A 27,233-nucleotide genomic window follows, 5' to 3' on the forward strand; every position below is an offset into this window, starting at 1 on the left:
GAACCTGCTCCAGGAGAGGCTACTGAGGGACATGGGTTTGTTCAGACTGAAGAGGAATCTAAGAGCAGCCCCCCCGGTACCTAAAGAGAGGAGACCATGATGACGGAGCTAGGCTCTTACAATGGCATACAACAGGAGAGCAAGAGATTATTGGCATAAACCAAAACAAAAAGTTGTAACTAGGTATAAAAAGAAAATTATTTGCTACGATGATGATTTTGCAGTGGAACAAGTTAACCAGAGAGAGTGTGAAATCTTTGTTCTTAGAGGTTTTCAAGTTGGACAAACCCCTTAACAGACCAGGCAGAATTCAAACCAGGCACTGGTTTGAACAGGAGGATGAACAAGAAGCCTTCCAGGATCCCTTTTGACCTGACTCAATCTGTCTGCAATTAGTATTTTATTTTGGACCATGTTTGGGTTTTGAAATGGATCTGGTTTTCCTCACTTCTGATACTTCAGCTTTTGCTGCAGAGTTCTCCTACAGTCCACAAAGTAAACTCCTGCACTGGAGGATTCCAAATGGAAGTGGAAAGCAATAAAGAAACGGGAAATGGAAGTCTACCTCAAAAAGTCAGGTGTCCATTCATTCTCCAAACCTCTTGCTGTATATGGTAGCTGAATAAACAGGAGTTACTTGAAAAAACAAACCCAACACTGTGAACCCTTAAAAGTGTTGGTTCACCCAAGAGAATACTCAAACTGAGATGCCAGTACAACACAGTATTTTTTAACTCTCCAAACAAAGGCCCATAGAGCATCTCCAAAAACTTCTGCAGCAGAAAAATGCCTGCCAAGAAAGTCACCTCTGTACTCATAGGAATGACTTAACACTATTAACAGAAGGTCACTGTTTCCTTTGCAGTTCAATATATGAGCCAACCATGCAGCCAGGATACCTCCCATGTACCTCAATGCTTTAATTCTCCAAATAGCTGGGCACCGAGGCTGATTGTGCTTCTGGAACTTACTAGAGTGGAAAGAGCCTGGCTACCAGCATTTCCTGAACATGGAGCTTCATAAGGCAGCCGGAGCAAATGATCTGCAGGTTATGCATAGCACAGGAGTCCAGCTTTCTGCTTATCAAGCCACACATTTCATAGAAGCATCTGGACATGTAACACCCTGTAAGAATGCCATAGCTATTTCCCTTCCCAAGGTTTACAACATTACAAGATTTCTAAGCCAATATTAAGAAAACATATAAACTAATTCAGGGGATATTTTTGTTTTAAAAACAAAACAAACTAGATATTTAAAATGTCTAGGTTATAGTGAAAAATAAAAGCATGGTCCTCAAGAAGTTTTAATCTTGATTAATCTTTTATAGATGGGATCATCTGCTACTACCTCAATAACAAAACCTCAAAACTAGCTGGTCAACTGACCATCCTATCTGTTATAAGGCTACTATCCTTACAGAACTTGCAGGCAAATGTCTCTCTTACAGGACAACTCACCAATGGCCTTTGTATAATGTCTGGCCCCAAGTAAAAGCTCTGGAGCTCTGTACCAGAATGTCACCACAACTGGATCCAAGTCTGCCAATGGCTTCAAAGGCGAGTTAAACAATCTTGCAAAACCCATATCGGCTGGGGAATGAGGAGAAAAAATGAGATGAGTATTTGAATTTTAATACAAATAAATCAAAATTCAACAGTATTGTCAAAAGCAATTACAATAACTGCTCAAAAACATTAAAAATTACAAATCAAATTTTCTAACAAAACAAAAACTACTTAAAACAATACTGGACCAAATTTTTCTAAGGCTAAATTCCATTTACTTCATTCCTAAGACTATGAAGGCTAACATCTGATTTGTTTTCATCATGGTATTGTAAAACTTTACATATCACAGATGCCTGTTCATTTTTCAGAAGCGTAACAGAAACTTGGTTAACTGAAGTCAACAGTAGTAGGTTTTTAATGTACATTTTCTCCTTTATTTTTACACATGCTTACAAAACTGAGTCCATGCTCACAAAACTGTGACTGCTACATATTTACCCAAAGTGCAAAACTAAAATGACTACAGTGTAGGTGGCTTTGCACCATTTTTCAAGGCATGCCTCCTACATGATTTGGAGGGAAGAGCTCCAGAGTCAGTCAACATGCACTGTTAAGGAGGTGTATTTTAAAACTAAGCATTCATTCTATAAAACCCAAAAACTCTCCTTAGAATGAACCTGGTAAGTAACATCAAGAACTGAAAGAGGACCAGTAAGAAATGCTAGATGGGAAAGTACAAAATTTGGGGTACTGTCAAACCCAATTCAAATCTGAAACTTCTCTTTTATACACAAACTTGAGTATTGCCACATGATTTATTTAAAAAAGGTAATATCCACATCACTAAAACTGAGAAGGTAATTAGATTTTGGATAAAGACCATTATAGCCACATGTGTTACTCACCTTAGCACCAAATAACTTTTGCGTAACAAACCTTTGTATCTCTACAAACATGTGCAATAATGTTATTTGTATTTTTAAAAAACCAAACCCACACCAAAAACAACAACAACCCCCCCAAAAAAACCCCACAAAAACAAACAAACCAGCACCAAAAACCCACACCCCACAATTTATAAGTTACAATGCTAACTTATGCTAACTAATCATAATAGAAGTCAAAAGAACCCTGGTCATTACCAATGTTCTCTGTGCTTATTGCTTTTTTGTTTCATACAAATGCTTTTATGTCTCATCCAATACCCTTGGCAAGTTTAGAAATGTCTAATAATATGCTTAGAATTTCTTAAGTCTGTAAATTCAGTGAATGAGATTTAAAATTTAACTAGAGGTTGTAAATACATACACTCAAAAAATAATGATCTGTTTCTATCTTACACAGAACCTGCTTCTATCTTACACATTTTTTTATTATAGTAATCTCTTAGCTGCACAATTAAATTTTCTCAATAAGTTTACCTATTTTGACTCTTCCTCTTTCAGGACCTTCCCCCATTACCAGAATGTTTGCTGGTTTCTGGAAAACAAAAGAAGAATTTTTAGCTGATCAGCCTTTAATGATTATTTTTGAGAATAATAACATTACATACATTTGTTTTATAATGAAAACATTTCTGGAAATATCCTTAGAAGTCTAAAATTACCTTTGTCTTGTTGACATTTAGTTTTTATCTCTAGTTACCAATTTCACAATTAGAAAACAGAAGTATACTTTGACATTTCGCAGTAAGAAATGCCATCCATAATTAAATGTGCATTTCTATTGTTACTAGAGTAATTATACTCACTGGAGAGATTTTCTTCTAGAGGAAAGTTTTATATTAGGTTAACTTTTATGCTACACATCAATAATCTAGCAAGAACCACTTTTGCTGGTATAACTTACTTAAAGTGATGCCAAATCTCGGTATGCAAGTGTATGGTTGAGAGTCACTTTTGTTTTTATCCCATATGACTACAGTTTTAGAGCTGTGCTTGTTTTTAGTGTACAAACGATAAAAATCACATGGGCAAAAGTACTTTTTGTCCCACCAAGTTGATTTCATGCTATGAGAACTCTCTCGAAACAGGAGTACTCACACACAGCTACATCCCAAAAGCTTTTGACAGTGCAGACAGCAGCTTTACAAGTAGAACAAAACCTTTATAAGCATTTTTTGCAATCTGTTTGCAACCAGCTGTTTGTGAACACCACATAAAATCTGCACATCACATCGCAGCAATTGTTCTGCAATTAGGATCAAGGTTCCCTCAGACATCAATAGTCATTCCTTGGAAGCTTTTGCCCTATTGTGTTAACAGCTGTAAAAAAGTAAACAAGACTGAAAACATTAAGTGATTTGAATGAAGAGATGCATAACAAAGCTTCAAAGCAGAATTTTTGGAATGCTCATCTAAACAATAATTGTATTTAAATCCTTAATGTCTGCAGAGGGGTTTGCTCAAGCAGGATTTGTTCAAGAATCTGAAAAGATGTCCAGAAAACCGATGTCAGAATCTCACTTAAATTCTCAGTTCCTTGCTGCTATTTACCTGAAATGAGACACTCAAACTAGAGTTACCAATTTAGCTCAAAATTACACATCTTTAGCTTTTTTGAAAAAGCAAGCAAGCAAACAAACAAAAAAAAGCACTCTAGCTCACACCTATGCTTTCTTCTTTCCCCAGGAAGGTGCTCTTCCCACCCCTCACCCAGTGCTAATATTGTTTCTTCCCTGGCTCCACTGCCTCTCTTTCCAGATGCGTCTTTTATTCTCCCATTTTTAATCTGTAACTCTCAACACCATCGCTGACTTTTAATTCCCCAACATATACTGGAACCATTCAAGAGGCAATATGCACTTCCTTCTTGGAAAACACAAACTATTTCAATTGACCTTGAGCAAACACTCACCAGCAAGTCTAGGAGAGAGAAAGATGCTGCTTGCTCTTAGCTAATATTTAATGTTAATAAAATCAACACCTCAAGGCAATTGTCGAACTCTGGTTGCACATTTATGTATTACCCTGCACCAAATATTCCAGAGAACAGACTAATCACTTGCTGCATATTCAGTAACCAGGCAGCAAGAGATGAATGCAAGTTCACACTACATTTTACCTCTGTTAGGAATCATATGGATACAACTGTCCTTACCAAGAGAGCAAAACTCCAGTTTTCTTGATTAAATTCTTCCTAAACTTTTGCCTAGCAACTTGGATTCAGAGTTGAGTATGATGAGCTTGCTGGATTGATGTGCCAAAGCCAATGGTATGAGGTTCAACAGGGCAAAGTGTTGGGCTCTGTGCTTGGGTCACAACAATCCCATGCAGTGCTACAGGCTGGGGAAAAGTGGCTGGAAAGTTACAGCTGCAGTCACTGGAACAAGCTGCCCATGAAACTGGTGGAATCACCATCCCTGGAAGTGTTAAAAAAATGAGAATTTGGCACTTGAGAGCATGGTTTAGTTCTACACATGATGGTGTGACGTTGGACTTGATCTTAGAAGGATTTTCCAATCTTAATGACTCTATGAATCAAAAATACTCAACAGCCCTTTACATTCAGGATTGGATTTTAAGCACTATAAAAATGCATTTATTTGTCAAGCGAAGCATGATGATAAAAATGTTATTACTGCACTGATTGATAGGTCAGGTTGTTTCTAATAAAAGAATGAGGTTGTAAGAAATAACCATTATAATTCCAGAGGATTTACTAAGATAAAAATTAAAATCTAAGCAGAAACGATTTTCAAAACATCTCACAAAAGCCATAGTTTATCACTGACAATACAAAAACATTCTCCAAGCAGCAATTTCTTCATGGCAAAAAAGGCTCCCAACTATTTCATCTGCTGACATAATCCACAATATTCACAGAATATTTCAGGTTGGAAAGGACCTCTGGAGATCAAGTCTCAAAGCAGGGTTAATTACAGCAGACTGCTCAGGCCTGAGCCTAGCTGGGTTTTAAACTTCTCCACAGATGGAGACTTCACAGCCTCTCTCTGAAACTTCCAGTATTTGACCACTCTCACAGTAAAAAAGGTTTATTGATACACTGTATTTACATCTACTGCCTCCTACATCTACTGCCATGGGATAGCACTGCAAGGAGTCTGGTTCTGTTTTCTTTACTCACACTCATTAGGCACACACACACATTGGTAAGACCCTACACAAGCCTTCTCTTCTTGAGACTAAATAGCCCCAGCACCCTCAGCCTCAGAAAGACTCCCCAAAGCCCTAGGAGATTTACTTGTCCCATAAATACAGGAGATACACTAGATTAGAATCTATGGAAGCAAGAGACTTGTCCATTTATGTATATTTTTAAAGCCAGAATGTTTTAGAGAGATGCTGCTCTGACTAAAATTTAAATCTGTTCTAAGATGTAATCCACTGAGGTTCGAAAACCTGCTTAGGCAGCCAGCAGAGAAACAAACTGATTTATAAATTTAGCAAATGTCATGTTCATTAGCTCTTATGAATCCCTCTGAGAAAGTCAGGGGCAGGGGAAACAGGGAAGGAATAACACGGGAAACAATTGAAAACTTATTTCTAAAAGAGCAAGGGCTTCTCCTGAGGCACCACCAGCAATAAGAAGACAGCATGGATTTCATGGATGGCAACCTGATGCCTACATGATCCCCACTGTGTCAATAACATCCTGCATTGTGGCACCTTCCTGCAAGGTGAGAACTCTTGGTTCCAACCTGCTCCTTAAGTAACAAGAAGCCTACACCTCAACTTCTTATTTCCCACATGAGCAAATTAACTACTTGATTATCTACTAATGAGCACTTTCTGAGTTCCTCTTGCTATCAGAGCAGTTCTGGCTAGGAAAGGTTTTTCAATGTACATATGCTAAACCTGATGAGACCCATCTTCTTGAGATGCAACTGATGATATCCAGTTCCTCTGCCCATTAATTTTTTTTTAATAAAAATAAACAGCTTCAGAGAAGCTTAAAATATAGGTCAAATACAGTTTTATGTAATAATGGCTTGAATATTGTAAAACTCTCCTCACAGTCTTAACAATGCACATACCATGGTGAGAGAAACACAACCCTCACAGAGCAGTAGTGCTTGGTTAAACAAGAGGCACCAAGGCAGAGCAGCAGAACGTCATAAGCTCAGGTATGGAGGAAAGATTTTGGTTTACTTCAAAGGGAGTAATTTGGCATCAGAGATCCTCAGAAAACTATGTTATGAAGGTTTCCATCATGAAGTAAGAGAAAGGACTACTAAAGGAGAATTCAAACAACCTCTGCTTCTTGGAGAAGGTAGAACGTGTTAGCTTTACCTTAGTAACCACTGAAAATGTAGCATTTAAATATCAAAACATTTTACTCCAAGATAGTCACTTAGCTGACAATAAAACTACAGTCTAATATACTATAGTTACTGGACAGCTGCAAAAATCAGATTAAAAAGCCCCACACTTCATGTACATTCAGGCTATACGTAAGTCATAAGCACCAGTCTAGTTCCTGACAAATCCTACTGCTAGCCATTAGATGAAGAAAACAGGGTGTTAGCTGAAAGGAACCATCAAGAACCAAGCAGCAGCTAGAAAACCAAAAGCTGGCACATACTCAGAGTAAATTATGTGTCTATTGAAGAGAACAGAATTTTAATAAAGAAAGTTTGAGAATCCATGCTTAAAATCATTAACAAACTCCTCTAAAGGGTGAGACGGCCCAGCAAGGAGTATACTTTTCTACCAGTTACATCCTAATTAATACTCTGTTTTCCTCATATTCTCCCCCCTTGCTGAGAACACGAACACCAGCTGGGAAGCAAAGTGATGCTGCTGCATCTCCCCCTATCTAGTTGCTATAGGAACAACAGAAACAGTAAGAATTAGGAGTCTCACATTTAATATAAGCTATAAAATTGAACAGGCAAATCCCCACTGAGAAATTCAGTTGAGGTTTGACTGTCTAAAAAATTTTGCAAAAAGAGCAAGGTCAACAGCAACAAACAAGTAAAGCAAAAATCTGAAATATTTACAAAAAGGGAGGAAGATGATGATTCTTTATGAGTCTTTACAATAGGTTCTTTACAAGTAATAAGCATGAATAATAACATTTACTTTTCTACATTGGTGGGGGAGAGAGAATAAAGCAATTTAAAAGATCTTGGTGGGAGAGAAATGAAAATTTTGGACTAACAAATGTGTTTTCACAAATACTAGAAGTGTCACGACTGGGACTCATACAGACATCCATCTGGAGATACACTTTTTTTTCATATTTAGACAGTAAAACAGAAGAAAGGTTGAGAGAAAAGAAAATCTATGGTATTAAGATATAACAGTTCAAAACAGGAACAACAACCTAACAATAGATGGCAATACTTCAGGTTTAATGGTTGTTATCTCCTTAAGTACAGCAGTGACACAATTCATAAGAGATTTGGTGCAGAACTACAGTCCTGTGAGAAATGCCCATAGGGATATACCACTTTCCATACACTATTCTTTATTGTTTATATCCAACCAAATGTGTTTCCCTTTTGGAATGTGTCACTGGACAAAGAATAATCTCAATTTAGGAGGCTTCTATTGTAAAAGAGATTGCAAGCCTTACAGATAAAAGTTACTGACACTGCCTTGTGATGAGGTCTTTTCAAGTCTCCCTTATTTAAGAACAATTGTAAACAGTACAGTGTTGATACACAGAGATACTTTCATTTCACAAGTTAAAGGAGAGCCATAGTATTTTTGTCTCAGCTTTTACCATGCTGCTTCCCAAATGACAAAGGTCCTGAGTGACATGGCAGTGTCCCACTCTGCAGGCACTACTCCAAAGACCACTGAGCCTCTCAGTTCAAAATTAAGAGGGAAATGCTGATTGTTCACTGAAATCTGCAAACAAAGCTTTTGTTCTTCTCATCTATAAGGAAATGTAGGTATTTCCCTGCCTTAAACCAACACTGTTCAAACTCAGACTTTGTGCTCAGATCAATAAATTGGCACATAGGTATTAACGCTGTTGCTAATAATTGAGCTAATTAAATTTAATAAAAAAATTAAAGGTTCTTTAAAGATTTTATTATGCACTGTAAAACTCAAAATCATTATCACTTCCTTTTGCAATATTTCCATATATTGAAATGCATGTAGGAAAATTGTTATCCCCACTACTCCTTTTAGAAAACTGTTTGGTCAACATTTTTCTGATTCTGAAGCACTAGAGAGAAGTATTCCATATAGAGTGAAGTATCTTCATATCTGCTTCTCTTTAGCCTTACGCACTACAAACTCATATGAGAGTCACTACTGTGATTACATAGGATCACGTTCAGCTTGGTTTTTATCAGTTACCTTATCCTTACCTTTGGGTTACAAAAACCCAAACATATTTCATTACATTTTTGGCCTAGATTTGTAATCCATACAATTTTTTCCCACTATTTCTCTATTTGTTGAAATGATTGACCTTGAAAAGTAGTATTATTAACAAATTCCATCAAGATATTTATAATTTAATTTGAATCAATAATGTAATAATACAGATATTATCAAATTATCCAAAGGCCAAACATAAAGCTGATTACTACATAACATGATCTAAACAGTCAGCAAAATCACAAGGCAAACAAAATGCTTTGAAAGGGTAGATCATTCAACTGAACTCAAAACTTATTCAAATCTGAAAAGGAGCAAAAAAAATAGAGATAAACACATTAAGTAAATAAAAGACTGCACAGGAAGCAAAGAGTAGCACAGAATGCTCTTATCACATTAAGCAGAGTGCTTGTGCCTCTGGGATAACAGTTTTTAAAAGGAAAAAAAAAGTTATTGCACAGAAGTAATTGAGGTCAGAGTAGAGAAATATATGTATGCACACAGACACCAAGATCAGTGAAGAGGGGCAGGAGGTGCTCCAGTCTCTGGAGCAAAAATTCTCCTGCAGCCTGTGGTACTGACCATGGTGAGACAGGATGCCTCTCTGAAGCCCATGGTGACCCACAATGGGGCAGAGATCACCTGTAGCCTGTGGAGAAGCCCATGCTGGAGCAGATGGATGCCCAAAAGACAACTGTGACACTGGACTTGTGATCCCATGGCAGACCCATGCTGGAGCAGCCTGTTCCTAAAGCGCTACACTTCATGGAAAGAAAATTAAGGAAAAAAAAAAGGACCCATGCTGGAGCAGTCTGTGAAGAACTGAAACCCGTGGGAAAGACTCCTTGAAGAAGATCATGCAGGAGTGTCTCCCATGGGAGGGACATGGCAGTGGAGCAGAGGAAGGACTCCCCTGCATGAGGAGGAAGCAGTGACAGAACCAACATGGGATTAACTTGCTGCTAGTCCCATTCTCCATCTCTCTGTGCCACAGTGTGAGGAGGAGGTAGAGAATAGGGAATAAAGTTAATCCCAGGCAGGAGGGAAGGGCGGGGGGGAATGCGGTTTTAGGATATGTTTTACTTCTCATTATCCAGCTCTAATTTTGACTGGGAACAAATTCACCTAATTTCCTTAAGTCTGGTTTGCCTGTGATGGCAACTGATGAGTGATCTCTCCCTGTCCTTTTCTCACCCCAGCAGCCTTTTTTTTCTGTTTTCTCCTCCCCTATCCAGTTGAGGGGGCTTTGGTGGGCATCAGGCATGCAGCCCAGGTCAAACCACCATAAAATGGTACACAAAATTTTACAGCTAAGCATCACCAGACTGTGTCTCTAAAAAGTCCCCAAAATTCATTTTATTACCATTAGAGGAATATTAGAGACAAAAGAAACATTTAAAAGTGCACGGTAACTTTTTATCTCCACTCTTGGTCCTTATAAAATAATTTTAAAATGAAACGTGTACAGAACCGATAAAGAAACGGAAGCATGTGCCACTCTTCAAGAGAAAAAAAAAACAACTCTCTTGTAGGATTCTGAGATACAGAAACTGCATATTCAGTCACAAACTATGCTGTCAGATTATGATAGTGACATATATTTCACAGCAGCTGAGCTGATATGGTCAAAACAGTCACTAAACTCCAGCTACCATGAATTCTAATAGCAACTACATTTGCAGGATTTACCTGAGAATGATGGCAAAACATTACTAACTAGGAGTAGGAATAAACTGTACAGAAGATAACCCGAAATATTTCTTTGGAATGCCTTAGGTAAAGATTTTGGTTAAACACATTCCTTGCTTGTATTCATTATGTGTTGAAAGGGGAAATGTGCTGCTTTCACATGGAAGCTAGTTAGCAAAGAAATCTTTTCATGTTTATATACTCCTATAAAATTTGGCACAAAAAGCAAAGGTAAAGGAAAGCAGAAAAAAACAAACTTTGGCCACAATGCAACCATAAATCTGCATATATTTAAAAAAAAAGTCCATGAATTAAGCTTAAGGTGATCTAGCCTTCAACAAAAGCAGTCACTACACAAGCTTCATTACAGACAGATTTCAACAGCCCAAGAATCTGGATACTCATCTGGAGGATCAGACAAAATCATACAATGCTTTGAGCTGGATAAGACCTCTGGATGTCATCTGGACATTTTTCAGCTCAAAACAGAGCCAAATCTGAAGCTCCATTAGATTTCTCAGTATCACGACCAAGAGAGCTGCAAGACTCCAACACTGGAGGTTACCAAGCCCTTCTGGTGGGCAACACCCGGCACTGTCTGACAAAAAAATTCTTTCCCATCACCTAATCAAAATGTCTCTTGTTAAAACAGATCTGTCCCCCCTCCTCCTTCTGCATTCCCCTTAAGAAGGCTTCACCTTTTCCACAACGCCTATAGTTCAAGTCCCCTCAAACCACTCATGCTGCCAAGTTGCAGTGGTAGCACAGCTGACTCTCCCAGAGACATCTCTGTCACCCTGCTGCAACCAATTCTATTGCTCCTTTGGCTGAATGGCTCCAGAGACACACTTTTAACACCAGAAAAACGTATCTGAGATGACAGCATCAGCGTGAAGTCCAGTCTCTAGAACACACTCACTCCAGAAGTATTTTACCAAAGGGAAAGATAGACTTTTCCACTCCTGTCTTCATTTTAACCAAATCACACACAATCACACACAGACGTACATTCTAATTAAGTTGATATTCCTTCAGTTACTCTCATATATAACCACCCTTAGCACAATGAAATCATTGTTCAGGTAGAATATTCATGACTCTGTTTAACTTGATTTTTCATAGGTCAGATGTTCTCTTGAGATGTAATTAAGCATATACCTCAACTAACATTAATTCTTTAAATTCCCCCCCACCCTCACTTCTATCTAGGCCATCCCCAGAAATGGCCAGAATGTCCATGGTTTCTTATAAGAACACTCTGCTTCAAAATCCATTTGGAACAATGTTTTCTTAGGCAATTTCAAGAAAAAAATATTTGATTTATAAACTCAAGGAGCTTTGGTCATTGTTGGAACAGTAAAAGACTATTCACAAACTCTATTCCCTGGTTAACCAATGGATAATATACTTGCACTTAGGTAATTGGAAAATTGACTGCAAACACAAGGGAATATGAAATAAGAGACATCAACAGAATGGAATATAATTCTGGGCTGCATGAAAGTTCAGAAATGAAACAGTCTTCCTTTCACACAACATTTCAGATTTCTTATGACTGACAGGGTGATAAACTAGTGCAAGACAAAAACGAAGACTCCAGACAACTCTGGATGCTGGGCATTGCTTTGATTAAAACAATCTTCACAATGTACCAGTGTACCAATAGCTTCACCCCAGTCAATGGCAAACCAATTTAAGTGAAAAAGAAAAGGATGAATAAAAGTCACACTAGGAGAATGCCAAAACATTTGACACAAAATAAATTTTATGTTGCTATGCAACATTATCCAAAGCATTCTGCTGTTACTAGTGCTGCAATAGCATTCTTGAAAATATTACATGCAACCTTGAGAAGGACAAAGAAGGGGGAAGTCAGAAACAAAGAGAAAAATATGATCATAAATTTTCAACGGACAATAAAGCAAATGTTCAAATAATATGCTAAATTCACATTGTCCCTGGGATTTTCAACACATTGCAGTGTTGTAAACACATTGACTGTACACACTCAAGCAAAATTCCCATGAAGCTACCCAGCAACCATCTAGGGCCTTGTATTTATACCTTGCCTGGGCTCTTTGGGAGCACCAAGCATAGCACAGGACAAGACAGACTGTCCAACCTTTCCTACCCTGTTTCTGAACAGTGAGATGTGCAGGTCCACCAGGCAGGGGAACAGAGGAAAGACTCACCTCAGAATACTTTGGAAGAATGTTCTGCTTTTAATGTATTAACAAAAAAAAAAATTAAAAAACACACAAAAAAGAGAAAGGATAAATTTTGTTCTATAAAAGCACAGTCAAACTCTTCCTCTGTTGGGCCTTGAAAATACATCCTAAATGCCCCAAGATGCTGTGGTCAAGCCAAGTCTTTGCATCTCTGCCATCAAGTTCTCATTACACATTCTTCACATGTAATCTTTACTCAGAATTATAACCCAAACGCAAATAAATTGAGAAGATATGTGCATGCATGAAACATTACAAACACTACTATTTTCTTCACCTTCTTAAAGGCAAAAGCCAGAAGACAATAAGTCTGACAGAACACTAACATAAGAAAGCCTATGCCTGTACTAACATTCGGACTAGAATTGAAGAGAAAGGGGAAATGACATGATGCAATTCCCACCTGTTCCTTGAATTACTTTGTTTCTGTTACAGCAGCATGAAAATTAGGTACCATAACTGGTAATTCTTTCAGTTGCAGCATTATATTCCACCACGGCCAAAACCTGGTATTTGTTTTATACAATATTCTGACAACTCTTCTTGATTTAGTAGGGTTATTAAGTCAGGAGGATGAAGCCTCTATCCAATCAAGCAATAAATGACTGAAAGTGAGACTAGTGACACCATCGTAAAACATTTTCTTAATTGCCTCTCACAAAGTATCTTTGGCAGTAAACCTCCAGTATCTCCATTCCCCCAAGAGTCTGGCAGAGTCAAATAATTAACAAAGCTTTTCTGACTGCAATAAATAATATACTACCAAATGAATAGATATAAATGTAACCTATTTTCATTACAAACAAGCTTCTGCTTGGATAGCTTAGACTGATTGAATTAGGTTGAAATATTGAAAGCCCTTTAATGGAAATTTCAAAGAAGGAAAAGAATAGGGTAGCATGATTACCTGAAGTGGTTACTTCCATGCTAAGTGGGTCTTAAAAAGTCCCTTTTTGTCTGCATATGGACATGGGAATATAGCTGAAGGGACTCAGAACTATGGAATACATTTTTTTTTTTTATTGGAGTATAAGCTTGGCAAGATTTAGAAAAGCAATAAAAACATTACATTTTACAGGACTTTAACAAGCAAAGGTTTACGTCTAATAATATATTTTTATTAGCTCTTGTCAGTTTATTACATACATAATTTCATAGCATCAAGCTACATTTTTTATCCATTTTCACATATGCTGTTCTTCTATGCTCATTTTCTCAAGGATAAAAAAGCGAAATCCCATCTCTTCTCCTCTCCTTCTTCCACGTTGAATCTGAAGACTAAAACTAACCCTTATGTACATGAGTAATGCAGATGCCTGTCATACTTTAGCATCAACTTTCTTCTCTGTTTGGAAACAATCTAGATCAGTGATTTAAAATGTAACCCAAATCCTCATACATAGTCTTTCTTGGAGCATCTTGTTAAAGCAAGCTCCCAAGTTCCATTATTTGCAGGGCTAGGTTAAGTGTCCTGTTTGCCTCTTGCAGATCAGTTTTCAGGTTTCAAGGAGAAATTTTATCACCCTAATACAAGCCTTATGCCTACAGCAATACTGACTGGGATTTAACAGTTCTCCAGACCTTAAAGCCTCAAACTCACCATCCAGTTACCATGTTTAGACAATTTACTCATGTATCACTTGAGGCAGCACAACCCCAGATGTCTTCCAGTGGGAAAAAAGCAACCACAGACCCCAAAGCAAGCAGATAGAAAACATATCACTGTTCAGCTGACACATGCATTACAAACAAAGCTAAATAAAACACAACCTTTGAAACCCATCCTAACAGAAACTTTTTTCCTAGTTTATCACCACCACCTGAGATTTATCAATCTCAACCCCGAAATTATATCTCACTTCATCTCTCAGTCAGTTCTCAGATTCCTGTGGGAGATCCTTAGGTTCACAAAGACTCTGATTTTTAAGAAAACAAGCATCAATGGACAGCTTCTTCAGCAAGAGTTCAGACCCAGTCTTGTAACATAAAGTCAGAGAAGCATTGTGCTCCTAGTTTTCTCTTGGAGGTTTTCTGAAGGTGTTCCTGCACAAGCAGCTAAGAAGTCTTTTAAGTAACCAGTAAATGCAGCCAGGTGACGGCATGCTACAACTATATGTATATAATACTCATTTCCACTGTTATTCAAGAGAGCACTTGTTTCACAACATTAACCAGATTATAGGAGAGCAGAATCCCCACACCATCTCAAGAGCTGTCCTGTCTCTGCAGCCCACATCTCCATTGCTGTACTCCTTAAAGCAGTCCCTGGACTGCTGCAGTGCTCACCCCTGAGCCAAAAACCTGCTCACATGCTCAAGGTACTCTGTCATGGCCGGGGCTGCAACAATTCCCTTGGATGAAAAGGCACTGATGAGATTTTTTGAGGCAGTGAACTTCACAGGAGATACAGCAAAACATTTCTAGATATAATGCTATAGCAGTATTCAGTATTAGACTTCAATACTGGAAAGTTAGTAAAGTACCAACAAGATAGGATGATTCTCTGAAATCTTTTTAGGGTCTTTTTTTGTAGAAGAAAAAGTCAGAAAGAGGTAACAAAGGTTATATTTGCAGATAGGTTCTTAAGTTATAGTATTCCTACTTGTTTTTTGAAGCCTGAGATGTATTCATTACCTGCCATTACTCCTACACACAGATGAGATTAAGAGATACCAAGTAGCACATGTGCATGTGCTTATATTCATGAGGTCCTGGTAATGATTCTCAATACAAATGCACTCAGTAAAATTTAGAGTAATAATGCATTCCCTTTTTTCTCATTTTATCAGTAAATACATAGGAAAGGAGCTTAATGTTCAGCTGGGATTCAAATTTTTTGAAATTTATGGCGTTCCTTTTGTAGTATAAGCTCCAATCATTACAAATCCAGTGTAACAAAAAAGGTCTAGATGGTCTAGATGTGCCTGAAGAATTGAAGACCTAGCCCTTAAATAAGCACTAATTCAGAATTATCAGCACCTCAAAACAATTTGAAAGCATCTCATCACAACAATTATTCTCGTAAATTAAAGGTCATACGTGTTTAAGGTTTTCCAGTGATTAAAATAATTTTCTAACAGGCCAGGCAGCAACAAGCACAAACCCTTTCAATACAGAATGTACTTTCCAAAATTACCATAAACAACTAAAAGGCACAGATCTGGAATACTGCTATTCCAAACATGAGTGAACACTGCCTACACCACAACCCAATTCAAGTATTGTATTGTTTGTTTATTCAGCCTTTTGTGCACAAAGGGCACAATACCTAAAGTACCAAAAAACAGCTCCTGCTTTGGAAAACTGGAGTCTGGGAAAGGCCAGTACAGCAACAAACATAGGAGAGAACAGAGAGCAGTGCATGTTGTGTAAGGAAGACACAGCAACTGCACCAACACAGCTCAGGGCTTTGGTTTCAGGGAGGAAGAGAACTTGCAGAACAATAACCAGAGAGGTTCTTTCAAGCAAAGACTGACACATAAAGCATTGACACTGGGTGGAGCAAGGGACAAAGACCAAGGAAGACCTCTCCAGCCACAGGCATAGCTGGTGAAGGCTGTGAAAGGTGTATAAGAAACAGGGAAAAAAGGCTCTGAATACAGAGACTGAAAACCTGAAAATGGTTGAAGAAAAGGAAAACTATTTAAAGATAAGATCTAATATGCCAATTAAAAAATTACAGAGACCACAAATTATTTTTAAGACTCTTGAGTATTTATCCCAGTTACTTAGCTACTGTATGTATAGTCCAAGATTGCTAAGTTTTCTTGCCTTGGAAAAGAAAAATATATTCCTCTCTCAGATGCCACATTATTTACACAGCTTGATAAATATTTATATTTTAAAAAGTGTTATTGGAAATCAAACAGTTTCACTTTAAAGAATGACATTTGTATCAACAGTCAGCCTAAGACAAGCTGGAAGCAAAGGCTTTAAGTAGTATGTACCCTGCCATCTTGGGCATGAGTATTTCTGCCTGTTGATCCAGTTTCCAAGTTTTCATGGAGAAAAACACTTACTTATTTAGAAGAGTCCTTCCACAGAATACTTGCAGCCATTCATTTCAAACCAGTACCTCCAAAATTTCAAAATAAAGATTCTGCAGATGCTGAGGCAAAGTATGTTGGACGTGAGCAAGGAAGGCTCCTAATTCCACAACACCATCACTTCAGGGCTGGTAACACTGCTCCCTTCTTTCAGTCTAAGAATCTCTTACTAGCAATGAGAGCGTGTTTGAAGGCAAAAAAATTCACAAGAGTTTAGACAAACCTGCTCTTGAACCTAAAAACTCTGGCCACAAAGAGTTCACATTGCACTTCCATGCTAGTGGGAAGTGCCAGGCCCCCTCATACATTTGCTTGAATAACCAAAAGCAGTAGGTTTTCAATGGCATGCTTCTCCACAGCATAAATGAGTGAGATGCCACTTAAAAACTGTTCATCAACACATCCATTAAACAGTTACGTTACATTCTTAGTATTTGCTATGGGCGTTTTCACATGCAGAGTTACATGTTTGGAGTAGCCTTAGATATTCGTGCAGCTGGATGAACAAATTAGGCTAAATGAAAGCAGGAGCTGTCAGCACCTCCATCAACATGCAGGTAACTGCCATGGGCATGCTCTTATCATGTGGTATCTTGCAGTAGGCATTAAGCAACCTGCTCCTTTTCATGAAGCCATGAACGTATCTTATATTTACCACACGATACCACTGGTAAAAGTGTGCGCACGGGCACGCAGAGAAGCTAAAGGGCTTTGAGTTCATACTCACCATCTCAGCCACAATAACATCTCCTTCAAGAGAACATGCTTATACTCTGACCTGCAAGTCTCCCAGTAAGAGGTTCCTCAGGTTAGAGACTACACTCATAACTGAAATGAAAACTGAGGTGCAGCAGATCAGTGATGAAATCTCTCTAGATTAATAATGAGTTTATCCACCTGACCCAGTATCTTAACTGTGTTTACAAAGCCAACAAAAGATTGAGATGATGACACTGTCAGATGCATGAGTATTCCATTTAGGCTTCCATAATACATATGAAAGCTTTTCAGCCCTTAAATTTAAAATAACCTAGGTAGATAAAGAAGAGTGTTTGTATTGAACGTACTTGATACAGTGACTTGAAGTGTTAATAAAAATGACTACAGTTTATTAAAAGCTGCACAGTATCTAAAGCAAAATGCTAATCTTCTGTCCTAAAAACATCTTGATTTATGAATGTAAACAGAAGAAAAAAACATGTTTGAGGAAGCAGTGATGGCAACTAGGCCAGAATAAGTTACACAAGAAGCAAGTTGTTTCTTTATTTCCTTTCTTCAGAAGTGTACAAGAGCTTTATTAGGGGGAAAGAGAGAACATTAAATATATTTATACAGTGTAACATACTGCTACAACATGGTATTTCAGATTCTTAAAATTTGTTTCTGTAGGATATTGACAGACTCTTCATTTTTTATTTTACTACCTCATAAAAATGCATAAGAAAACAACTACGTCAAGAGAACATTTCATGAACACATACATCAGGTATTAGTATTACTTGGACTCATTAATGCAAACCAAAAAGCATTTCTTGGCAGGATATTAACAAGTGATGCTTAAATATTTTAGATAAGCCATCTTAAAACAAGATGTGAGAATCTGTTAACTACTTTTGAAGATTAGGCTCTTTCCAAATGACACATACAGCAAAGAACAAAGAAATCATTAAGTCACCTCAGAAAAATTTAACCTAACATATTAACATTTAAATAAAGTCTTGTTAATGTCTCTGGAGTTATTTGCAGCAGTTTTACAGTAGTTTTATAGTAAGCATCAAGACCCCTCTTACACACTGAAGTTGCTGTGCTGTATCTAATCCAGTGTGGAATGGCTAATTAGTTATTGACTTGGAATGCCTGCAGACAGTTTACAACACCAATTACTAAAAGGTTTTTTCTTTAGTTTTCTTTTCAATTGTCAGTCAAGACTGATTCTAGACTGAAGTCTGTGGTTGATCAACTTTCATGCAAGCTAGTTAATTATGATAAGGGATCAGCCTGACACCTCCAAAAAGCCTGTAGTCAGTAATACTTCTGATAATATAAATAACACAAACACTTCTGGAAAGTTTGGGTTGGTTTGTTTTTTTTTTTTTTAATTTTTACAGTGTACTGCCAAAAAAGTCATTGCTGTTTAAAAAAAAAAAAAAAAAGGTCTGCCAAACACAAAATGGATAAACCCCCTTTTTATTTCGTAAACTATTTTCCCAGTGATCTCCAAATGCTTTAGAAGAATTACATAAAAACTAAGACATCAGAACTATAGATTGCAGCAATTCAAACATACATGATCATATTCACACACAAAGTTACTAATGGAAGCTAAAAGAGATAGGGAAAGAAGATTTAATACATACAATTTTGAGTGGGAAAACACAGAAAAGCTGTCTTGGGAAACAAAAGCCTCAGAAAAGACAGTCTCAATATCTTTTTTGAGGTAGAACCACAACAGTACGGAGTGTTACTGAACTCAATCTAGAAACTAAGTTTTAATGAGCCCGTAAAGTTTTTGTATGAGCATAGTAGTTTTAATGAGAACCTAAAACAAAGGAGAGTCACTCCACCTGGAATATGTAAGCTTTTCCTACATGGGGGTCAAGTTATGAAACACAGCATTCTACCCACACCAGCCACAGAACTCAAAGTTACAAAGGCCAAAGGGAGGAGCAATAATTAAGATTGTTAAGATGAGACGGAGGAGTATTTCAGGAAAGTTAAAGCTGAGTCAAGGTTATATGAGTAATGTTGAAGAAGTGGCAAAAGGCAGATCAACAGATATGGAACGTGGGCAGAGGAGAAGGAAGTTGGAAGCAAATGAAAGATTTGTGTCAAGAAAAAAAACCAGAATAGTTGTGAAGAAGGTTCTATGTGCCAAAAACAAAATCTCAAGTAGTTCAGAACTAATTATAATATTTTTCCATTCAACAATTATGCCCTATTAAAAAATGAAAAACAACCTGCGTAGACATGCAACGGCTGTGAGATACTGTCAATTCCTGAGAAACATTTTGTGACTCATGTCAAAAACATGAGCATGTTAAAGAGTGGCAGGTCAATCTACCCTAATTTTTTTAATTTTTATTTTTTTAAAATTAAACAACTCCAAACACATACCACACTTTTAAAGTAAAACACAAGCATCCTTGCTACAGAAAATTTGCCTCAGTTTACTAGATAAAATATCTATGTTTTCAGTGCTCAGGTCTTCAGATTTACCTCACTGTTGATGTTGCCAATAAGTCTTCAGATATTCTCACAAAAATCAAGTGCTTAAAATGCAAACAGATTTGTTGTGGAAATTTTTATTTTCTTTTTTCAAACTGCATAAACAGGCTAGACACTCAAGTCCTGCTACTCAAAACCAGATTATGACTTTTGTAAAGTTCACTGTGTAACAAAATGCCTTTGAGAAAATCCCTGGCTTTCAGAACACAGTATCAGAGAACTTTGTACTTCCTGTTAGTCCATCCCATGTTTTGTATAGTCTACAGCTCATCAACTGAAGTTCTTCTCTATAGCTGCAACATCAATTTTGAGAATAGCCACAAATTTAGGACCAGGAATAAAGTCTAGGGAAGCTCTACTGGAGGTAATAATAGTTTTGATAAAGATTTAATGGCTGCAATGTTTCTACTATTAAAAATCCCAAAGCCATCAACACATTTAACAACCTGATGTTAATAAAATGGAAAGAGACACTAACACCTTCAATTCTGAACAAAATCTTTTGTAATACTAAAGTACTTCTTGCATACTGAAGCCTAAACTACACACACCGCAGGAGGACTGTACCCAAAAGGCTAAATTCTTCTACAAGCTCAGCATATGGGTACCAGTCAGAAAAACCCAGTAACATACTGTCATTATTATTAACATTATTTTAGTAACTTACATTTTAATGAAATTGCTCTCAGAAACAATGTAAAGCACTTCTAAATTAATGAAATAATTGTCCAGTTTTAATGACAGTAAATAGGACAATTTTATCTCACCCTATTAAGGAGTAAGATATCAAAGCACTATGCTCTGTCTGCAGCATAAAAACATGCAGGTGAGCAGACACTATAGAGGACCTAATGCAGAGTAAATCCACACCCTAGACTACCTTGCTGTAACTTGTTCATGTACTCATACCCTCTGCATTAGTTTAAGATTTTTAACTAAATTAAAATTACTGAAATACTAAAGACAGGTACCACATCATGTGCACCAAGAAAAGCAGCGGTATTGTTTAAAATGTTGCTACCTCTAACAGCCCACGTTGTCTTGGCTGGAAATAATCACCCAGGAAGTAGATGGCTGGAAAGGATGGGCTCCCTCCAGTCCACTTTTAGCACCTCAAAGGCAGCACTGGCACCATGGGCTGGGTCAGACACAGTGGAGAAGCACCCTCACACCACTGAGTGCATGGCACCCAGCATCGCCCCCAGTGCCGCAGAAGGCTGGGCAGGGACGCCACTGCCTCGTACTGGCGCAGCTGGACTGAGCACGGACCACTTTCAGAACAGCCACATAGGTACTTTTCAGACCACTCAGAAGAGCCACGGAACAAGTTTAATGCAGTTTAGTTAATCTATTTCAAAACTTTATGCAGACCTTGACTGTCCCCATGTACACCACCTGTGGGAGTGAGGAAGAGAGATTAGCATCTAGTATTTTTCCATTGAAGCAAAAAGTCCTGAAATGAGCAGAACTGTGGGGAACAGCACTTGAGTAAGCTACAAGTTACAAAGGAATAAAAAAAGGAATAGGAATACATATCCTTATAGAGAGGGAAAAAATAAGAATCAAAACTTCACATTGAAGAAGGAAAAAAACAATCTTGAAATTAGACAAACAAGAAAACAGCTTGATGTAACATGTTTTCAAACTTATCAAACCGCCTGCAATGTATACTCAGGCACTCTTATGGTACACAGAAAAGATCACATTTATGTCCTCTAAAAGGTTTACTGCTACTGGAAGCTCTTCCCATTGCACTACAGAAGCTGGCACCAAAGAAGAAGAGCAGCTCCTACCAGAGCAAGATGTGCACAGAGCAACAAACTTAAGTAAATCCTTCATCCTAGAAAAGAGCAGCAGCCAGCCAGCAACAGCATATACATTTGCTGACAGCAAAATTACTAAGAAGCTACTAAAAATGTATTATATCATCTAGTTATAACCAGAATTTCAAGCACACGCCTTACCCAAAACCTAAATGGGTCTGCAATTCTATTTGGTTTACCTATCAAGAATTCAAATTAATATTTACTTGATAAACAGTTTTAGGGCTGAGACTGGGATTCACACAATGTCAAGAAACAAACCAAACTTTAAACATCTTCTTCAAGAAATTGTATTTCAGCTGAGCTGCCAAATAGGTACTCATACTCGCAGTTAAACTGCCACAAAAAAGTTTTCATAGTTTTCATTAGAAGTTAATATCAGTTCATTAAAATGTAACCTACTAGAGTTTGCATTTATTTCACAATTCTAACATTCATCATCCACAACTGTTACATCAAAAGTAACTACATGAAACACAAATCAAAGTAAAAATGTACAAGTGCATTTCATGGATTAGAGAAGAATGCAGAACAGAAGACACACCTGAAAAATCTTCTCTTTGGCAACAACTACAGTGTAAGACAAAATGGCTTGAGCAGCTGAAATCCCCCATTCCAAGAGGATTTTCAGGAATGAGAAATATTGGCTATGGAATTTTATTTTTCATGAGTTACATCTGAGAACACCAGCTACACAGAACTTTACCGTGCTAAATTTTGGGATTTGGGCTCAATATTTGAACTAGCAAAACAAGCAGGAATAAAATACTAGTACGACCTGACTTCATTTGTATGACTATTTTATCTGGTTAGGTAAAATACTTCAACCAAAAAAAACCAAAAAGCATCCTCAACACACCAGAATTGGTTAAGTAGAAATAAACTAATAGAAAAATAATCTCAACCTATGTTCAAAGATTATTATAACAGTAGGAGCCAAAATGTCACAGATGGAGAGCTAGCTTGAGGGTGGAAAGAAGGGATTCCAGGAAAATGTAAATAATTCAATAAAAAGAACATTTTTCAGATGCCACCAGCTAACTTAAATAGAATAAAAAAAATTTCCACACAGTTTTCAACTACTTTACATAGTAGCACAGAAATGTTGCTGAACTGCTTGCAAGTGCTTCTACAAGCCAGTCAGAAGAAACCAGGTTAATTGTGCTCTTCCACTGAGGTCCTGAACGAAGTGGAATGGGGTCTGTCAAAACTACTGTCATTCACATGGGCTTTAGTTTCCAGAGGGCAGGACAACAACAGAGAATAGCAGTTCAAAAAATCCTGTTAGTACCGAGGTTTGGTATTCAGAAAATTGTGTGTGTTTGACTACTTGCACTACGACAAGCCTTTTTTGTCTTGTAATCTTTGCTGTTAAAATAGGTGACAGAATATTATAAATTTTTTACCAGTGGTCCAGATATCCTGAAGGAACTGGTCCTGTATTAATTAAAATGTCTTGAAACTTTAATTCCAATATGGTTTTATGTGAAATTCAGAATCCTCCCTAAAGATTAATCTGAAGGCCTAATGCACAGTTTCAGAGAGGACCACTTCACAGATTATGCCAAGTATTTCCTTCGTTTTAACTGACATAACTGTGTTATTGGGTCTTAAGAGCTACCATAAGGTCAGTGATTTCTGAAGCAGTAACCAGAAAGCATGGAGGTTGGAGAAGACGGAGGCCCTGAGATACACCATCTGGGAAACACCAGCTGATCAGTCATTTTCTACAGCAGAGCCAGTTTCTTTGATAAAGTTCACACATAGTAAAATGAGAAAAAAACTAACATCCTTTGCTAGGCACTGCAGCTTCCTGGATCACTAATCAAAGATGCTTAATTTAAATGCAAGACAATCTGCAATGTTACTGCAACTGCTTAGTAGAGCAGCAATAACTACAGCATGTTTGCAAATGAAGAGAAATGCATAAGAGAAAGCACAAGATGGCAAGCAACATGGAGAAAAAACACCTTTTTATTTTTTTTCTTGATTAAACATTGTTTACATTAGTGGTATTCAGTGATTGTAACATACTTTTCTTAAGCTTCATTAATTTCTATTACTATAAAACAACATGGTGCCAACCTCTGTAGCCTTATTCAGAAGATGTACTGAGTCCAAACAGAAATAATCCCATAAATGCACTTGTAGTCAATCCCATTATCCCAAGGGTACTTTCTCCAACAGAAGAAAAAAAAAAAGTAGTAATACTTTTACAAAAGAAAAACTTCTAAAATCAGCTTCTAACATTTGTATTTTTATTTAGAAGGCAAAACTCAGTTTGCTCACTCCAAATGGTCTGGTACACCAGTAAGCTTAAATACATCACATATTTACTAGAAACCTCCTTACGGGCAGATGGTACCTAAGCTGGGGCTACTAGAAAAGATGACGTTTTCAATCTGTTTATTCTGTTTCAGGAAAAAAAATTCTAGAATTATTTTAATACTTTTGCTTCCTTGTCACCCTTTTTCCATCTCAGGAAAAGAGATAAGAAGTTCACAGGCCATATGTCATCTGTTGACTTTAGCAGTAAAACGCAGCAAAAAGAACATTAAATCAGTCCCTTTGTTTCCTCTGACTCAACTGAATTTATACCCAGCCAGGGTTTTATGAGTATAAGCTTGTTTCAGAACCTGAGGTAAAGCATTTCTCTTCAACTGTAATTATTTTTATTAGTAAAAATTAATCTACAAACATCTTAATACTCTTGCCACAAACCAAAAGGTATGCATTAGTCAGCCATGGAAAAATTGCTGTTTCCATGTACACAACACAGGTAACAGCATACAGGTCTTCACATACCTTTTTAATACATGTGAAGATTAGTTTTTACAACTGAAGGACAAAAGCAAAGTTCTGAGTAGTGAGAAATGCACCATTTTAAAGAGGTGCCCTTAATATATGCATAATACTTTATATATATATATATATATATAAGTATACGTTGATAAAACTCTCTTAATCAGCATGTAAAGTTTCTGGTTCATTTATCTATCTAGAAGCACAAACAGATACGTGTATAGACATCTACAAACTGCTCTTCTTCACCAGTAAATAAAAAAAAAATAAAATTCACTCTAACCACATGTAAAGTAGGAAAAATGTGTTGACCTTTCAGTTAGTAAATTCAAGTCACCTTCTAATGTCATCAACTGAGTCTTATTTCTTGAAATATCTGGGTTTAGCTTGCATTTCCTTTCTTTTAGGAAATCTGCAAGCAGAGTATGATCATGCATATGGTTCTCTGACACTGTGGAAAGTGTCCTCCATCCCAAAGAGATCATGCAGATGGAAAAATAAATGATTAGGAGGTCCAAACCCATACACAGCTTGGGAAGAATTTGAGTCAGGAGTGCATGTCCATACGTATTCCTGCACCCTTCCCATGCACACACACACACACCCCATGACACAGAATGGTGGAGATGACAATTACAGTGGGTTTTAAAAGTTTAAAGAAACTGGTAGACAGATTGACTTGATATTTATTTCTAGGAGTCATGTGTATGCTCAAATGGGTGCGCCAGGGTCAAGAAGCTTTTCAAGCCAGTACAAAATTACTGGCAGAAGGCAGGACCCAACAGTTCTACATTCCTACACAGCAGCTGCCTGTCAAGAGAGGGATGTATGAACCTGTACCTAAATTTACTTTTGATATCAGCACATAAAAAATCCCATTTTAGAATTGCTAGTAAAAGGGGAGTTTCCCACACTCATCTATTTACATTTTATTTTTCAAAACCACAGTTTGCTTGCTTAGCAAAATGCAAGTGGGAAATTTAAAAGCTATTTCAGTTCTTCTGCTTTTTAGGTAACTTTTCTAACCATTTACTGGAAAACCTTGTGAGGGCACAGGGAGGAAGTCAGGGAAGTAGTTAAGTGATATAAACTAGTAACAGTAAGAATTTATCAAAGGTTTTGAAATTAAAGCAGAAGCAAAAAATGAGTATCCACATAACATAATTGTAAGTTTACTGGTGCCTTCATACAACATGAAATTATTTTTATTTTTAGAAAAGGAACATCAAATGACAAAAATAAGTCACCTACATAAGCCATAACATACTACACCAATTTCACATTAAGCAGTGAGCTACAAAATAGACCCATAAATAGGTAACAGATTGGGGAACAGAGGCAAAAACAAGTTAAACGAGTTGCATAATGTGGGAGCAAAGTTTTAGAGCAGAGTCCAGGTATAGGTCCATGCTAAGAGACACCATATTTACGTATTGGTTAGAAAATTATTACTATGAGAAAATGACCAGGGGCTTTCCCTAAACTAAAAATCTATCAGTCAACTAAAAACCTGAAAACTGTTAGAACTTTACTGAATTTAATATAACTGAATAACTGGAAATTTACTAAAATGTTGCTATTCTATAGAAACATTGTGATAGGTCATCTAAAATAGTTATTCTGAATAAATAAAAATATTTCTTTAAAACTTAAAAAATTGTCAGAGTTGGAGGATGAAAACCTATTTAGTTCAATCATTTCTGAACAGGCTGTGCTTTTATGGAGACAGAAGTAGCAGACTGACAGAAAATTATCTGTCTGACCCCTTCAGCTTGGGCTTTCCCTTTCTGCTTTACTTCTGACAGAAGAAAATCCAGGTTCCAGACGGCTGCAGTTTCTAAAAAACCCTGAGAGACAACAATACTGCACTGTCCACTCCGCACAGTTCCACAAGAGATGCAGAGCAGGACCACTGCAGAAGTCAGCTTGCCCTGAGCGCAATCACAGCCAGCTGGAGCCAGACACCACACTGGCATCTCTTGTCTCTGCTCAAACTTTATCCTTGGAAAGATACTGGGCTTTCTATTACTACACCAGCTGGGTATCCAGGGGCCTTGTTAAGATGCCTGAATCTGAGAGCTCACACATCTGATCATCCTAAAGGCTGCATATAGATATTTACTATAGAGACAGATATGCAGAGTCAAAATTATGTCAATCTCACCTATGTCCTTCCACCAAAAATGCCCAGATTAGCTCTCCATATATTCTGAAGGTGGGAGAAGTGCATAGACCCTCCATAATCTACTCCATAAAGAAATAGAAACTGCTTAGCTTAAGCACACAATGAAAATAGCTTCTCCCAATACAGATGCCATAGTGAAACAAACTAAAGAACACAGATACTATTTTCTCCTTCTTTAAGAGACAAGGAGATGGTAATTAAAAAGCTGGATATAGGAAACAAGTAGCAAAGTCTTTACCACAACTGGATTCCTCCACCCTCTCCTCAGTGAATTAGTGAACTCAGGTGGATTTGGAGAGAACGGGTTACGCTGAGAAAACCTCACATGGACATAGATGTGCCCAGATTAATGTTTATATAATAAAAACACTTAAGTAACTTGGCTCACTTTAAAAAGTTACTTTATATGATCATCACAAGCAA

The 27,233-nt window shown here is 37.3% G+C and overlaps 1 protein-coding gene across 4 annotated transcripts in view; it reads right to left on the reverse strand.

Annotated features, from left to right (window-relative positions):
- CDK19 (cyclin dependent kinase 19) overlaps positions 1–27,233 on the reverse strand; it is a 120,323-nt gene that overhangs the window by 32,471 nt on the left and 60,619 nt on the right. For all 4 annotated transcript variants that reach the window (XM_058834928.1, XM_058834929.1, XM_058834930.1 and 1 more), the window contains exons 5-6: positions 2,933–2,990; positions 1,461–1,592 (exon numbers count right to left, since the gene is read on the reverse strand). In XM_058834928.1, coding sequence (XP_058690911.1) covers positions 1,461–1,592; positions 2,933–2,990 — 190 coding nt within the window. The remainder of the gene's footprint in view (positions 1–1,460; positions 1,593–2,932; positions 2,991–27,233) is intronic.

Source organism: Poecile atricapillus, chromosome 3 (assembly GCF_030490865.1).
Source record: "Poecile atricapillus isolate bPoeAtr1 chromosome 3, bPoeAtr1.hap1, whole genome shotgun sequence".
Taxonomy (NCBI): Eukaryota; Metazoa; Chordata; class Aves; order Passeriformes; family Paridae; genus Poecile; species Poecile atricapillus.